Here is a 16,509-nt window from a genome sequence, read left to right on the forward strand (position 1 = left end):
GAGTAATTGGCAGATTCGACACACAGCTCAGCTTCAGTAATATCTCCCAAAGTTAATCCCCTCCTCCCTTTCCCCCATGCACATAGTCCCGGGGTTTCTGCATCCGCGGACACGTTGCGGACATGGGCCATACTTGCCCCAAATGGAGCTGAAGCTCCGATCCCCACGTAATAGGGGGGCTCGGGGTTGAGGCACAACGAGCAGTCTGCAGTAAGGTCGGGCGCACTTTTGTTCAGAAGTTGGAACGAGGCTTCCAGCGGCGTGAAAATGTCTGGTCTCAGCAGAGCTCCCCGAGGCGGAGGCCAAGTTACTGCATCCCAGCGACTTGCCTCAGTCCTTGATGATGGTGGTAGCAGGCTCGTCACACGTGGGGCCGGGCTTGGTCTCCTGACTTTGGGTCGCTGAGGGGCTAGGAGGCCAATTGGGTTGGGCGGTCGGGGTATTTCCTGTCGCTGGGTAGTAAATAGTACCCCAGGGTCTGGTCCAGAGACATATAGCCTCAATCCCCATGTCTTTCCCCCGGTCCAGACTTTAGCCCAATATGCCACTGGTTTGATGACAATGGGGCTGCAGTTTCCAACAGTACAGTTCCTTTCCCGGGCCCCTGGCCGCACCTGTCGGGTGAATCGTATGTCCCTGTCCGGAAGCTTCGGGGGCCATTTGGCATAGGTTTCACAGCCCCACTGTCCACAATAATAATCCTCCTGGTCCCCACACTTCAAAAAGGGAATCCAGGGCTGGCGCTGGCAGACATATAGGGGAGTACCCCATAGTTGTCGCTCAGTCCCTCGGGTCCTGCAGCCGTAGGTGGTTGCAGCCCTGTGTGTAGCCATTCCCCCAGGGATCCCCAGCTTCGACCCGGCTGGGCCCAAATTCATGAGCCTGGGTCTGTCCTGGGGCAGGTTCCAACCCTCCCCGAAGAGGCTACACAGGTCAAACTGGAGAGTCGGTTCACTGGTGCCCGTTTCTTGGGCCAGTACTACCCCATCCGTGGTGCGGATCACCTCCCAGGCATAATGTGGGGCCTGGTGGGAAAGGGGCTTACCGAACCGAGCAGCAGTAGATAGATCATGATGCAGGTACTAGTTTCACCTTTAGTGGGTCCTGGGTTAGTTTCACTTTCCACCTCCGGGGGCTGTCACCTCTGTCAGCCGCCTTCACTTGGGTGCGATGGATCCAGTGCCTCTTTCCTGCAACTTTGATGGCAGTTGGAGTGCTCAGCACCACCTGGTAGGGTCCATCCCATCTAGGTTCCAGGCTGCCGGGGTCGTGACGCTTCACCCAAACGAGATCACCCGGAGAGAAGGCAGGCTGTGTTGGACTGGTTCTCGGTGCGTCATCCTCCCATACGGTTCTCACCACCCGTTGTGCCGACATGGCGCTGCTCTGCAAAGCCTGTAAGGACTTAAGCAAATTTCGGGTAGACAGCCGGGCAAGATCTTCCTCCCTTAGGCGGGGAAGAAGAGGTGGTGGCCTGCCAAACATAATTTCAAAAGGGGTGAGTCCTTTTATGTACGGGGTACACCTAGCTCTGAGGAGAGCAAAAGGAAGGAGACTTACCCAGTTTTCGCCAGTCTCTAATTTTAACTTAGTTAATGTTTCCTTAGTTAATGTTTCCGATTCATCCTCTCTACCTGTCCAGAACTCTGTGGTCTATAAACACAATGCAATTTCCAGGTAACCCTCAGGGCCTTAACTATGGATTGTAACTTTGGCGATGAACGCTGGGCCATTATCGGACCCCATGTATAGTGGCAGGCTAAACCGGGGGACAATTTCAGTGAGGAGTTTCCTAACTACTACCTGTGCTGTCTCTGCCTTGGTTGGGTATACCTCAGGCCAGCCAGAGAAGGTATCAATGAAAACCAGCAGGTACTTATACCCTCCTTGTCCTCCTGGTATCTCAGTGAAGTCCACTTCCCAGTGTTCCCCGGGGTTTTGACCTCGGAATCGTTGCCCTGGTGTGGCCACAACAGGGGGCCCTTGGTTCACCCGGGCACACACTTGGCACCTTCTAGCCAAGTCTTGGGATATTTTCTGGAGCCCTGGGATGTAAAATTCTCTTCCCAATAGTTCTGATAGCTTCGTTCCCCCTGGGTGGGTACTCTGGTGAGTCTGGGAAGCGATGGTCCGCCCCAGGGCTTCTGGCACTACAGACCTCCCATCCGGCAAAATTAGCCATCCAGCCTCTCCTTCCCGGGCCCCTAGTTTCACAGCTAGCCTCTGCTCCTCTGGCAGATGAGTAGGCTTTTCTGGGAGCCTTCGAGCTGGCAAGGCTACGAAAACTTCTAGAGGCCCTACTGGTCTTTTAGCCACGTCCTTGGCGGTTTGGTCTGCAAACCGATTTCCCTGTGCTTCGGGACTATCACCCTTCTGGTGCCCCCGGCAATGAATTACTGCCACTTCTTTTGGCCCCCATATGGCTGCCAGCAGGTTAAGTATCTCAGAAGCGTTTTTAATGTCCTTTCCTCCTGAGGTCAGGAGACCTCTTTCCTGATATAGGGCCCCATGCACATGTACAGTGGCGAAAGCATACTGACTGTATGTGAAAATGTTCACTCTTTTTCCTTTTCCCCAACGGAGGGCCTGAGTGAGTGCTTTGAGTTCTGCCTTTTGGGCTGAGGTGCCTCGTCCTAAGGCCTGTGCCCAGAGAACCTCCTTTTGTGTCACCACTGCTGCCCCCGCATACCGGGTACCTTCCTCTATGAAGCTGCTCCCGTCCGTGTAGAGGGTCTCATCCGGATTCTGCAGGGGCTGATCCACAAGGTCCTCTTGGAGGAAAGTGAGGGTAGTCAGTGTCTCCTCGCAATCATGCAAAGGAGGCTCTGCCTCCTCGTCAAGGAGGAGTGTGGCCGGGTTCAAGGCAGCCGTTTTCAGGAGGCTGACTCGTGGTGGGTCTAGCAGCAACACCTGGTACTGGGTAATGCGGGTGTTGGACATCCATCTCTCTGGGGGGCTCCTTAATAAGGTCTCAACTGCATGCGGGGCAACTACTTGGAGATTTTGGCCAAAAGTTAGCTTTGAGGCTTCCTTTACCAGCAGGGCGGTGGCTGCAATGGCTCTCAAGCAGTTGGGCCATCCCGAGGCAACCGGGTCAAGTCTCTTAGAGAGATAAGCAACGGGGCGTTTCCATGGTCCTAGGGGTTGTGTGAGGACCCCTTTCGCCACCCCTTTGTTTTCAGCTACATATAGCTGGAAGGGTTTGGTTAGGTCTGGCAGGGCGAGTGCCGGGGCGCTCACCAGGGCTTCTTTCAGTCTTTTATAAGCCTCTTCTTCCTTTTCTGTCCAGACCAGGGCAGCCTCCTTTCCCCCCATTGCAGAGTATAGTGGTCTTGCAATTTCTGCAAAACCTAGTATCCATAGCCTGCAATAACCCACTGCCCCGAGGAACTCTCGGACTTGCCTTTTGGTGGTAGGCCTGGGGATTCACAAGATGGCCTTTATTCTGCTACTGGATAAAGTTCGCCTACCCCCTTCTATGTTGTAACCCAAATATGTCACTCGGATAGTGCATAGCTGAGCTTTCTTGGCTGAGACCCGATACCCCAAATGATCCAGGGTGGTCAGCAACTCTCGAGTGGCCTGTCTACAGTCCTGTTCCTCCTCCATGGCCAGTAGGAGGTCGCCTACATATTGGAGCAGAGTCACCCGTGGATGGTCCTGACGGAACTCCCAGAGGTCTTGGTTTAGGGCCTCATCGAACAGAGTGGGTGAGTTCTTAAACCCTTGTGGCAACCTAGTCCAAGTTAACTGTCCGGACTCTCCCTCTGTCGGGTCCACCCACTCGAAGGCGAAGATAGGCTGACTCTGCTTTGCCAGGGGAAGGGAGAAAGAGGCATCCTTTAGGTCTAAAACAGTATAGAACCGATGTTCTGGCTTGAGGAGGCTGAGAAGAGTGTAAGGGTTTGGAACCGTAGGATGGATAGTCTCAACCCTCTTGTTTACTTCCCTTAAGTCCTGCACCGGCCCGAAATCCTCAGTCCCTGGTTTTTGTACTGGCACCAGGGGAGTGTTCCAAGCAGATTGGCAAGGAATCAAGATTCCAGCCTCTTTCAGCCTCTTAATGTGCTTGGCGATTCCTACTCTCACTTTCTGGCTCATTGGGTATTGCCGGACTCTGACTGGGGTGGCACTGCTGGTCAGCTGGACTGCAATTGGAGGCCGGTGTTTAGCTAACCCTGGCGGATTGTCCTCCGCCCAAACTCCCGGGATAGCCTGTCTTAATTGTTGGAGATAGGCATCTGCTGAGACTCCCCCCGGCTCCTCCTCATGTAGTAAATATTCCTCCTGTAAGGGCAATGTCAGGAGATAGATCCCCGCAGTCCCTGGGTCTTGTAACTTGACCTCTGGCCCTGGCCCTTCAAAAGAGATTATGGCCCGTAATTTACTCAGCAAGTCCCGGCCTAGCAAAGGGTAAGGGCACTCTGGCATTACTAGGAATGAGTGAGTCACTGAGCCGTTTCCTAGGTCGCTGATCTGACCTTTAGTCCATGGGTAGGATTTCACTTTTCCAGTTGCCCCTTTGATGGGGATTTTGGTCTTAGAGACCGGACCCACTGGCTGTTGCAGGACAGAGAAGGTGGCTCCTGTGTCCACAAGGAAGTCCACCTTTTGGCCCCCCACTGTCAGAGTTATCCTGGGCTCTTGGGGGCCAGCTGAGCCCTGACAACCCTAATCCACCTCCTCCACCAGCACGGGACTCGGCTCCCCCGCACGTTCAGGGCACTCCCTTCTCCAGTGTCCTTCCTTTTTGCAAAGTGAACACTGATTTTTCCCAAGCCGGGGTCGGACTTCTTGTCTCCCCCAAGGCTTTCCTTTGTTCTTATTGTCTCTCCAGCCCCTTGGGCCTTTTTCCTCATTTAGGGCCAGGAGGACCTTGGCCATCCGGGTGTTTAAACTTGCCGTCGGGTCCTCCCGATTGTTAAAAACCTTCTGGGCCACCTCAACCAACTCAGAGATTGATTTCCCCTCAAAGCCTTCTAACTTCTGCAATTTTTTTCTAATATCTGGGGCCGACTGGGAAACAAATGCAATAATGACAGCCCTTTGACTTTCCGGGGCATCAGGGTCAATGGGGGTATACACCCGATAGGCCTCGCACAGCCTCTCAAGGAAAGCTGCCGGGCTCTCATTAGGCCCCTGGACTGTCTCTGTCACCTTAGAGAGGTTTGTGGGTCTCTGAGCAGCAGCTCGGATTCCCCCCAATAGAGTCTGGTGATACCGATCGAAAGCCTCCTTTCCCCTCTCACTATTGGGGTTCCAGTTAGGTCGCCTGGAGGGAAACACAGCCTCTAATCTGTCTTGGTCAGAGGTAGGCTGCCCATCCGGACCCAGCACAAATCTCCTCCCTTCCGCCTTGACTCTCTCTCTCTCCTCTGAAGTGAAAAGAGTTTGCATCAACTGTTGACAATCATCCCAGGTAGGTTGATGGGTAAAAAACACAGACTCCAAAAGAGAGATTAACCCCTGTGGGTTCTGGGAGAAAGAAGGATTCTGGTTCTTCCAATTGTACAGGTCACTAGTTGAAAAAGGGACATAAATCATGAAAGGCTGGCCGTCCAGGCCCAGGTCCGGTGGCCCAGCCTGCCTCAAGGGCAGGAGAGGTGCTGGGGCCACTGGCCCAACATTCCCGGATGCTCCATATTCTGTTCCCTGTCTAGTATGGGACGGACTGAAGGGGTTGGAAGACGACAAAGCCCCTCCCGCTGGGGGGTCCAGAGGGGTGACAATCGGCGTCGGGGGAGGCAGGGGCTCTGGGTCAAGAGCTGGTGGCGTGGCCCGGGCCTGAGGCCCGGGCTCACCCAGACCCAGCGCCGGGGGAACATAAGGAAGCGGCCTGACCCCGGGGAGTGGCTCCTCACCCGGACCTTGCAGAACAGGGGGAGTTACTGAGAGGTGCCAATATAACCAGGGTGCAGGAGGGTCAGAAAAGGCAGATGGAACAAACGGCACCAGGGTAATCAGGAAGGTCAGAAGGGGCAGATGTAATAAACAACTTTTATGGGAGACAGCTGCAGCCAGGGAGGTTACGGGAGATGGCTGCAGAACAAACAACCTGATAAGAAACCAGACAGGCATTAACTCACTTAGAAAGCCAGATCATTAGTAAAAAAATTCCAAACTACATTCCCTCCCCACCGAAAGCAGATAGATGTACGTTGTATGGCGCCAGATCTCCAATGGAATGACCCCAGGTTACTTCCCCCGTTTGCTGAAAAGTATATAACCTGTGCTTAACTCTTGGTCGGGGCTTGCAGCCGCTTCTCTGTGCTCAGAGTAAGCTGTGAGCCCCAGCATGTTGGAAACAATAAACCCTTTGCTATTTGCATGAGAAGCGTCTCTTGGTTCTTTGTGACAGCGGCTTGCGTCCAGGGCGTTACATTTGGAGGTTCCACCGAGATTGCTGCAGCCGCCTCTGGGTTCCAACAGACGCTTCTTGGGGTAAGTGACGGCGCCTTTCTGAATAGCGATCGCTTAGATATTGGAAACACAAATTTAGTCAGAGCTGGCAAATCTGTTCGGTCTGGTGGCTGTCGGGGAGGGGCGTGAGCCTCCCCCGACTGCGGCAGACAGACGTGTCGGGAGGTCGCAGGCCACATCCCCGGGGGACGCCCTGGTGGAGTCTGGAGAGGACCAGGGACGCCTGGACTCCTCTCGTCTGTTTCGTCTGTTAGATACTGATTCTGATTCTGATTCTGTAATTCTGTTGCCAGCTAGGTCAATTGGCTTTGTGAAACCTTCTTTTTGGATCCTTCGATTTTTGTCTCAACGCGTTGTGTCTGTCCTTGTCTTTTGTTCTTTGTTTCTTGTCATTGGTGTGTGTGTGTTTTTAGTCATGGGCCAGTCTGCCTCTACTCCTTTGTCTCTGACCCTGGACCGCTGGTCAGAAGTCAAGGGATGAGCTCAAAACCTTTCTCTTGTCATCAAAAAGGGTAAATGGCAGACTTTTTGTTCATCCGAGTGGCCCGCCTTTAATGTCGGATGGCCCCGGAGGGGTCTTTCCATCTGCCTCTCATCAGGGAAGTAAGGAAACTGGTATTTCAGCCTGGCCGACACGGACATCCAGGCCAGGAGCCTTATATCCTGGTCTGGCAGGACTTATGTGAGAACCCCCCGGAGTGGGTCAAGCCCTTCTTACCCCCTGGTTCTCTCCCTAGGTCCTCGGTCTCTGCTTCTGAGCCAGCAATCCTCCCTGTGAAGCCGGCTCTCCCCTCTTCTCCACCCTCTGCTTCTCCGGTCCTCCCGGACTCACAGCCTGATCTTATTCTCCTAGATTTCCCACCACCTTATGCTTCGCCTTTGCAGCCTCCGGCGGCCGAGGCACCGCAGCGGCACGACCAAGTGCCTTCTCCGGCAACCGGTCCAGCCCCCCGGCCAGCGTCCCCAACGGTGGCCTCCCCAGATTCCACCCTCGAGGGTTCCCTGCTGCCACCGGGCAGCGGGCCAGCACAGCGGACTAGGAGCCGGTGCCAACCGGATGAAGAACCTGTGGCCACTACTCTGCCGTTACGCCCTTACGGGCCTATGGTGGAAAATGGGAGCGGGGGGGAGATGCCGGGCCTCCAGTATTGGCCATTTTCTTCCTCTGATTTATATAATTGGAAAAATAATAACCCTCCTTTCTCTGAAGACCCCACTCGGTTAACAGGTCTCGTGGAGTCCCTTATGTTTTCTCACCAGCCAACCTGGGATGATTGTCAACAACTTCTGGGGACCCTCTTCACCACAGAGGAAAGAGACCGGATCCTGTTAGAAGCTCGGAAGAACGTTCCAGGGCAAGACGGGTGTCCGACACAGCTACAGAATGTTATTGATGACACCTTCCCATTGGCTCACCCCAACTGGGACCCTAATACTCTGGAAGGTAGGGAGCATCTGTCCTCCTATCGCCAGGCTCTCGTGGCGGGTCTCCGGGCAGCTTCTAGGCGGCCCACCAATTTGGCTAAGGTAAGGGAGGTCGTCCAGGGTCCTGATGAATCTCCTGCAGTCTTCTTAGAAAGGTTAATGGAAGCCTATCGGAGGTTTACCCCCTTCGACCCGTGGTCGGAGGACCAGAGGGCTTCAGTGGCCATGGCTTTCATTGGCCAATCCGCTGCAGATATAAGGCGGAAGCTGCAACGCCTTGATGGGCTGCAGGACCTCACTCTTAGGGACTTAGTTAAAGAAGCGGATAAAGTTTTTCATAAGAGAGAAACGGAGGAGGAGAAAGAGGAACGTAAGGAAAGGGAGAGAGAAGAAAGAGAGGATGCGAGGGATAGAAAGAGAGATAAAGCATTAACTAAAATCCTGGCCACGGCAGTCGGTAGCAGTAAAGAGAGAGACAGGAAGGGAGGCAGTGCTGGGCCACGGCCGCGACCAAACTTGGACCCGGATCAGTGTGCCTACTGCAAGGAGTACAGGCATTGGAAAAGAGACTGCCCTAAGAGACCCAGGAAGGGCCTACAGGCTAAACCGCCCACCTTGCTGGCCCTGGATGAAGACTAGGGGCGACGGGGCTCGGATCCCCTCCCCGAGCTCAGGGTAAAGTTTGATGTGGAGGGGACCCCTGTTAACTTTGAGGTGGACACCAGAGCTGTTTACTCGGCATTACAAGCGGCCCTGTCAACTAAGCGGTCCCTGGTGAGGGGTGCCAACGGCAGCCGATACCGAGCCTGGACCACCAAAAGAACTTTAGACTTAGGAAGGGGAAAAGTCCATCATTCCTTCCTGGTGATACCTGACTGCCCAGCTCCCCTTATGGGGAGAGATCTGCTTACCAAACTAAAAGCCCGCATCACCTTCAACCCCGAAGGGCCCAGAGTAGAGTTCTTGAGCCCCCTAGTCCAGCAACCAGTAGTAACAGCTCTGACAATGTCTATGGAGGACGAATACCGCCTGTATGACTCCCCGGTAAAGGAACAGGATGTAACAAGGTGGCTTAACGAGTATCCGGATGCCTGGGCGGAGAAGGCCGGATTAGGGCTGGCGAGAAATCAACCTCCGGTAGTGGTTGCCTTAAAAACCTCTGCAGTTCCAATTCGGGTGAGGCAGTATCCCATGAGTAAGGAAGCTCGGGAAGGAATCAGGCCACATATTCTAAAGCTACTGCAGGGAGGCGTCCTGAAGCCCTGCCAGTCAGCTTGGAACACACCATTCCTTCCCGTCAAGAAACCGGGGACCGGGGATTACCGACCAGTGCAAGATCTACGAGAGGTTAACAGCAGGGTATAGGACATACACCCCACTGTCCCTAACCCTTACAATCTTCTGAGTTCCCTTCCACCTGACAGGAGCTGGTACACTGTATTGGATTTAAAGGATGCCTTTTTCTGCCTGCGGCTCTGCGAAAGCAGTCAACCACTATTCGCCTTTGAATGGGCCGACCCGGAGGCTGGTCTTGCAGGGCAACTGACTTAGACCAGGCTGCCCCAAGGATTTAAGAACTCCCCCACGATCTTCGATGAGGCCCTCCATCAGGACCTGGGCACCTTCAGAACCCAGCACCCGGAGGTAACCCTGCTCCAGTATGTAGATGACCTGCTGCTGGCCGCGTCGTCTCGGGAAGAATGTGAGTACGGGACTCGCTCCTTACTGCAGGAGCTCGCTCGGCTTGGGTATAGGGCATCAGCTAAGAAGGCCCAACTATGCAGACAGGAAGTTACTTTCCTGGGGTATACTCTCCGGGGAGGAAAACGCTGGTTAACTGAGGCGCGGAAAAAGACTATTGTGCAGATCCCCATACCAACTTCCAGAAAACAACTCCGAGAGTTCTTGGGGACAGCTGGGTTCTGTAGACTGTGGATTCCGGGATTTGCCTCGCTAGCCGCCCCGCTGTACCCGCTCCTGAAGGGGGACACAGAATTCTCTTGGGGATCAGAACAACAGCGAACCTTTGATGATATAAAAAGAGCCCTGCTATCAGCCCCAGCATTGGCGCTTCCTGATGTCGAAAAGCCCTTCAGCCTTTACATAGAGGAGCGAGGGGGAGTGGCCCGGGGGGTCTTGACCCAGACTTTGGGACCCTGGAAAAGACCTGTAGCCTACCTGTCCAAACGCTTGGATTCAGTAGCTGGGGGCTGGCCCCGCTGTCTAAAAGCTATAGCTGCCGCTGCCTTACTAGCCAAAGATGCGGACAAACTGACTCTGGGACAAAAACTAACTATTGTGGCCCCTCATATGCTGGAAAGTATCATCAGGCAGCCCCTAGACCGGTGGCTCTCGAATGCTCGCATCACGCACTATCAGAGCATTCTGTTAGACAAGGACCGAGTCACCTTCGGACCTCCAGTTGCTTTAAACCCTGCCACTCTACTTCCGGATGAGGCTGCAGACCCGGTCCTACACTCCTGCCAGGATATCCTGGCAGAAGAAGCAGGAATCCGTCGTGACCTAAAGGACTTTCCACTGCCAGACTCAGAGGTGACCTGGTTCACGGACGGCAGCAGCTTCCTGCAGGATGGTAAGAGATGCGCAGGGGCGGCGGTAGTTAGCAAGGACAAGGTTGTATGGTCTGCAGGGCTACCAGAAGGGACCTCCGCCCAGAAAGCGGAACTAATTGCTCTCACAAAAGCCTTAGAACTGGCTAAGGGGAAGAAGGCTACCATTTATACGGATAGCCGTTATGCCTTCGCCACGGCTCATGTACATGGGGCCATATACCAGCAAAGGGGACTGTTAACCTCAGCTGGAAAGGACATCAAACACAAGGCCGAAATCCTTAGACTACTAGCAGCTGTCCTACTGCCTACCAAATTAGCTATTGTTCATTGCCCCGGCCATCAAAAGGGATCGGACCCTGTAGCCACAGGAAATCGGTGGGCAGACAAAGAAGCAAAGGCAGCAGCTCTTAAAGGGGCAGAGGTTCTAGCACTAGTGAACAAGGCTCCTGAGGAGGACACGACGCCCGAAACTACAGGGAGTAAGGAACAACAGGCGGCCTCCTACTTACAGCATGTACATCAGCTCACTCATTTGGGGGCCAGGAAGATGCAAGAGCTATTAAAAGAGCAGCCCTTCACTCTAGCAGCCAAGGAAAACAGAAAACTAGCTGAACAGGTGGCAAGAAACTGCCGAGCCTGTCAGGCTGTAAATGCACACCCGTCGCAAATACCAGAAGGGAAAAGGCTCAGGGGAAGCCGGCCCGGCCAATTCTGGGAGGTGGACTTTACTGAAATCAAACCAGCTAAATATGGGTTAAGATTTCTCTTAGTTTTTGTAGATACTTTCTCAGGATGGGTAGAGGCCTACCCCACCCGAAGGGAAACAGCACAAGTGGTGGTTAAGAAGATTATGGAAGAACTTTTTCCTCGATTCGGACTGCCCCAGGTAATTGGGTCAGATAACGGACCTGCTTTCGTGGCCCAGGTAAGTCAGGGAGTGGCCAAGGTATTGGGGATTAATTGGAAATTACATTGTGCTTATCATCCCCAAAGTTCAGGGCAGGTAGAAAGAATGAATAGAACCATTAAGGAGACCTTAACTAAATTGACCTTAAAGACTGGCGTTCAGGATTGGACCTTGCTCCTACCTTATGCCCTGTTCCGTGCTCGGAACACTCCCTCACCCTCTGTGTATAATCTCACCCCTTTTGAAATTCTGTATGAAACCCCACCTCCAGTCTCAAAAATGTCACCCACCATAGACAAAGACTCATTACCCCATACTCCTTTACTTGCCAGGTTAAAGGCTTTAGAGGGAATCCAGCAATTTGTCTGGAAGCCCTTGGCCTCTGCTTATCAGCCAGGAGACCTTAAAGTGCCCCACTCCTTCCACATTGGAGACTCGGTGTTCGTGAGGAGGCACCAGACCCACAGCTTGGAGCCCCGTTGGAAAGGACCTTACGTGGTGCTGCTGACCACTCCGACTGCGGTTAAAGTAGATAGCATCACTCCTTGAATCCATGCCTCTCATCTCAAGCCTGCACCGCCACCGGGACCTGAATGGACAATGGAAAGAACTGATAACCCTCTTAAGCTTCGCTTTTGTCGTAAGCCCCTGCCTGGCCAAACCGATGGCAAGTAACCCCCATGCCCCTGTAACCTTAACCTGGGAAGTCATCAACCCAACAGGGCAAGTAGTCTGGTCAACCAGAGGTGTCCATACTCCGGGTAGCTGGTGGCCCACCTTATCTCCAGACGTATGCCAGCTAGCTGTCGGCCTAGACACATGGGACATACCGGAGATTGAGGACCCCAACAAAATTCCATCAGCAACCGGGGGGCGTCACTTACTCTACTATGGAAATAGTCCCAGTAACAATCACACACCGGGGTGTCTAAATAGTGGCAAGCGTACCTCCCTGGGCCGCCTCACCTTTTATGTTTGCCCAAGAGATGATCGTAGTCGGAGTAAAATACGGAGCTGTGGTGGGCCTGAATCCCTTTATTGCGCAGCATGGGGGTGTGAAACCACGGGGTCAGCTTATTGGACCACCCGATCCAGTTCAGACTGGATAACTGTCCACTGGAGCAACAAAAGGGGGGAATGTGAAACAGAAGCTTTGTGTAATGGATTAAATATCTCCTTAACAAAACGAGGCAGAGGGGCGGACAAGCTTTCCCACTGGTATAAGGGAAGGACATGGGGGCTTAGGTTTTATGCCTCCGGATATGACTTTGGTCTCTGGTTTACTATCAAACTACGACAAGAGACCACACCAGTCCCAGTGGGGCCCAATCCAGCTGTCCGTCCGGTCTCCCCACTCCGGCCCCACTACTTGGCGGGGCCAGTAACAGAATCTCCCCAGGTTACCAACCCTGTTCGGACTCCGAGTAGTGGGGCTCCTACCCTGAGAAGCCCAAGTGGTAGGCTCCCCCTGTTTAACCTCGTAAGTGGGGCCTACACTGCTCTTAATGCAACCCAAAGCAATTTGACTCGATCCTGCTGGCTCTGCCTCTCGGCAACACCCCCTTATTACAAGGGGACTGCAGTAAACGGAACTTATACCCTGACCACAAGCTCTACCTGCAGTTGGGGAGGAGATCACAAGCTAACCCTCCCTGAGGTTTCTGGCAAAGGACTCTGCATAGGTACCCCCCCGCTGAGCCACCAGCAACTCTGTGCCAGAACTGTCTTTATAAACTCCACAGCTGGGTATCTGGCTCCAGAGGCAGGAACTTGGTGGGCCTGCAGTACCGGTCTGACCCCTTGTATTTCCACTGCTGTATTCAATAGTTCCCATCACTTCTGTGTTATGGTCCATTTGTTTCCTCGAATATTATATCATGATGCAAGTTCATTCGAGGAGATGGTGGGGGAGCGTGTCACCCGCTTCAAGAGGGAACCAGTGTCTCTCACTATAGCAGTCCTCCTAGGAGTTGGAACAGTAGTGGGGATAGGAACTGGAACTACTGCCCTTATCCAGGGGTCGAGCCATATGCATCAGCTCCAGGCTGCTATAGATCAGGATTTAAAGGAATTAGAAACCTCTATAACTGCCCTTAAGAACTCCCTCACGTCGCTCTCAGAGGTAGTCCTGCAAAACAGACGTGGTCTCGACCTCCTGTTTATGCAGGAAGGAGGGCTCTGTGCAGCCCTCAGGGAAGAGTGTTGTTTTTATGCCGATCATACAGGGGTAGTAGAGGAGTCCATGACCAAACTCCGGCAGCGGCTAGCCGAGCGACAGAAGGAAAGGGAGGCGCAGAAAAGTTGGTTTGAATCTTGGTTTACACAGTCGCCATGGTTAACAACCCTGTTGTCAGCAATCGCAGGACCGCTCATAATCCTGCTGTTAATCCTCTCTATAGGACCCTGTATTATAAATAAAATTATGGAATTCATACAACAGAGGGTAGGGGACATTAAACTCCTTATTATCAGGCAACAATACTCAGCCTTAGCTGAGCCTAAAGGTCTCTAAGATTAGAAACCGTCCACAGAAAAAGGGGGGAATGAGAGGTGCCAATATAATCAGGTCAGGAGGGTCAGAAAAGGCAGATGGAACAAACGGCACCAGGGTAATCAGGAAGGTCAGAAGGGACAGATGTAATAAACAACTTTTATGGGAGACAGCTGCAGCCAGGGAGGTTACGGGAGATGGCTGCAGAACAAACAACCTGATAAGAAACCAGACAGGCATTAACTCACTTAGAAAGCCAGATCATTAGTAAAAAAATTCCAAACTACATTCCCTCCCCACCGAAAGCAGATAGATGTACGTTGTATGGCGCCAGATCTCCAATGGAATGACCCCAGGTTACTTCCCCCGTTTGCTGAAAAGTATATAACCTGTGCTTAACTCTTGGTCGGGGCTTGCAGCCGCTTCTCTGTGCTCAGAGTAAGCTGTGAGCCCCAGCATGTTGGAAACAATAAACCCTTTGCTATTTGCATGAGAAGCGTCTCTTGGTTCTTTGTGACAGCGGCTTGCGTCCAGGGCATTACATTACAATGGGGGGAGTTTTGCCCTTCTGGGCCGAAGCCAAGAGGACTGTCTGTCTCTGTCCCAATTTCTTTTTCTTACTCTGACAACTCTTTAACCACCTTGGTTTTTCAGCCAAAATATCGACCCACACTTGAATATAGGGAATTTGGTCGGGGTGACCCGGCTGGCCATAGACAACATGGTGAACCCGAAAAGCGGTGGTTAAATCATAAGTCCCTACGTCCGGCCATCCCACCTGGAAAGTGGGCCACTCCCGTTCACAGAATTTCTGCAAATCAAGAGCATTAACATCATATCCGTAGTCTCCGGCTCTCTTCTTGAAGTCCTGAAAATTCTTAAGAAAACATTGCAGCAGGATGCACACAGAAGCAGACGACGACTGTCCCATTTTGACAAACACCAAGACAAAAAACACTAAGACAAACAAACACCAGACAGACAAACCCGGTGCAGCCTAGAGCCGCACAAACCAGGACCCCGGCCACCGTCGTGGCCGCGGGTCAGGACCAGGAGTACCGCTGCGTCCAGCCCTCCATATAGGTCCTTCCGTGGGACGTCCCAATTCCTGTTTAACAACCGGTCCTTACCTCTCTCGAGAGTCCAGGTGGCTCGGTTTCCGAATTGAAAGTTTTTGGGTGGACTGGAGGCCTCCTTGGTAGTCGTTCCCCACAGGGATGTGGTATATCTCTCTGCGTGCCCGGCGACAAGTGGGGGAGAGCCTCCTTCCTTAAATAGGGGGTCCCTCTCCTCCCTGCCGGGGGAGAGCCTCCAGCCCTAAACAAGGGGTCCCTCTCAACCCTGCTGGGGGAGAGCCTCCTGCCTTAAATAGGGGTCCCTCTCACCCCTGCCGGGTATCTCGCTGCGGGCCTCCAAATGTTATGGGTTAGCTCAGTGAGATAGACCACCGACTCAGAATTTAAATTTTAAGTGCCTTTATTAAGCTGACCAGCTGACTGCCAGCCGTGCTCTTCCCATAAGAGCCCCACGGCTTGCAGTGCCGACCGAGAATACAGCAAGACCTTTTATTTTTTTAATTTATTTATTTTTTTAAATATATTTTATTGATTTTTTACAGAGAGGAAGGGAGAGAGAGAGATAGAGAGCTAGAAACATCGAATCAGTTGCCTCCTGCACATCTCCCACCAGGGATGTGCCCGCAACCCAGGCACATGCCCTTGACCGGAATCGAACCGGGGACCCTTCAGTCCGCAGGCCGACGCTCTATCCACTGAGCCAAACCGGTTTCGGCTACAGCAAGACCTTTTATCTGCAACACTACAAAGTATTTTTTTTTTTAAAGAAAAACAAACTGCAAAGCGGTTCATTAGCAGTTCCTGGTACTGGCAGGGTAAAAAGTTTACATACAATTTACGAGCAGGGTCACACCTGGCTGGGTTCAATCATGACACATTGCTTTTCTAGCGAGATAATTAGCAATTTTGCTCTCCCATGGTCTCTGCCCCTCAGCCTACTTAGTAATTCTTTTTGTCAGGCCCCTGCCCCTAGCACACCGGGGTGCGGCCCCAGGCATGGGGGCTGGGGGGGGGAGGGCGGGGAGGCCACCTCTGGGGCAGAAAGCTGACTGCACCGGTACTCCCCTGAGCCAATCCAGCCAGGGCCTCCCACTCATGACTAACCAGGCCTGAGGCCGCTTAGCCTCCCAGCTCAGAGGCCATGGTGAGCGCTCAGGGTGGTATCCCCGAATGTGGTGGGGGTGGCACCTGGGAGCCCCAAGAGACGCAGCCCGCCTCCGGGCCCCTCTGCCCTGGGCCCCCACCTGAGCTCATTCCCCACGCCCCACACCCTCTCCCCACTCGCACTCTCCAATGGGCAACCCCAGGCTCCTGCCATGCACCCCACATTCCAGCAGAGCCTCCATCGCCCTGGGCCACGGCCCTGGCGACCACACAGGGGCCTCACTGCCCACTCACAACTGTGATGAGGTGGGCGTTTCAGACTGGACACGTGGTGTTCCCCTGGGCAGACTGGTTCCCGGGCTCTCTCCGTGGGAATCAAAGAATGAATCCACGGAAGGAAGGTGGTAGAGCAAAGGTGGAGATTTATTGAAGAACAAGTGCAGACTCCCACGTGGGGAAGGGGAAAGGGTCCCACTGAGATCCTTTCCTGGTGCCTTGATGTCCCTCCTGATC

General features: G+C 53.3%; 1 protein-coding gene across 1 annotated transcript; it reads left to right on the top strand.

Moving 5' to 3' along the window:
• The first annotated feature begins 6,835 nt into the window (after positions 1-6,835).
• Positions 6,836-11,798, top strand: LOC139000950 (uncharacterized). The gene is given in 4 exon segments (XM_070402869.1): positions 6,836-6,986; positions 6,989-7,236; positions 7,321-11,343; positions 11,658-11,798. Coding segments are annotated over 4 exon segments (4,497 nt in total). The 3' UTR covers positions 11,733-11,798.
• The last annotated feature ends 4,711 nt before the right edge of the window (positions 11,799-16,509 follow it).

This window comes from Myotis yumanensis, unplaced genomic scaffold, assembly GCF_028538775.1.
Source record: "Myotis yumanensis isolate MYYU_CA2020_CCGP unplaced genomic scaffold, mMyoYum1.0.hap1 SCAF_48, whole genome shotgun sequence".
Taxonomy (NCBI): Eukaryota; Metazoa; Chordata; class Mammalia; order Chiroptera; family Vespertilionidae; genus Myotis; species Myotis yumanensis.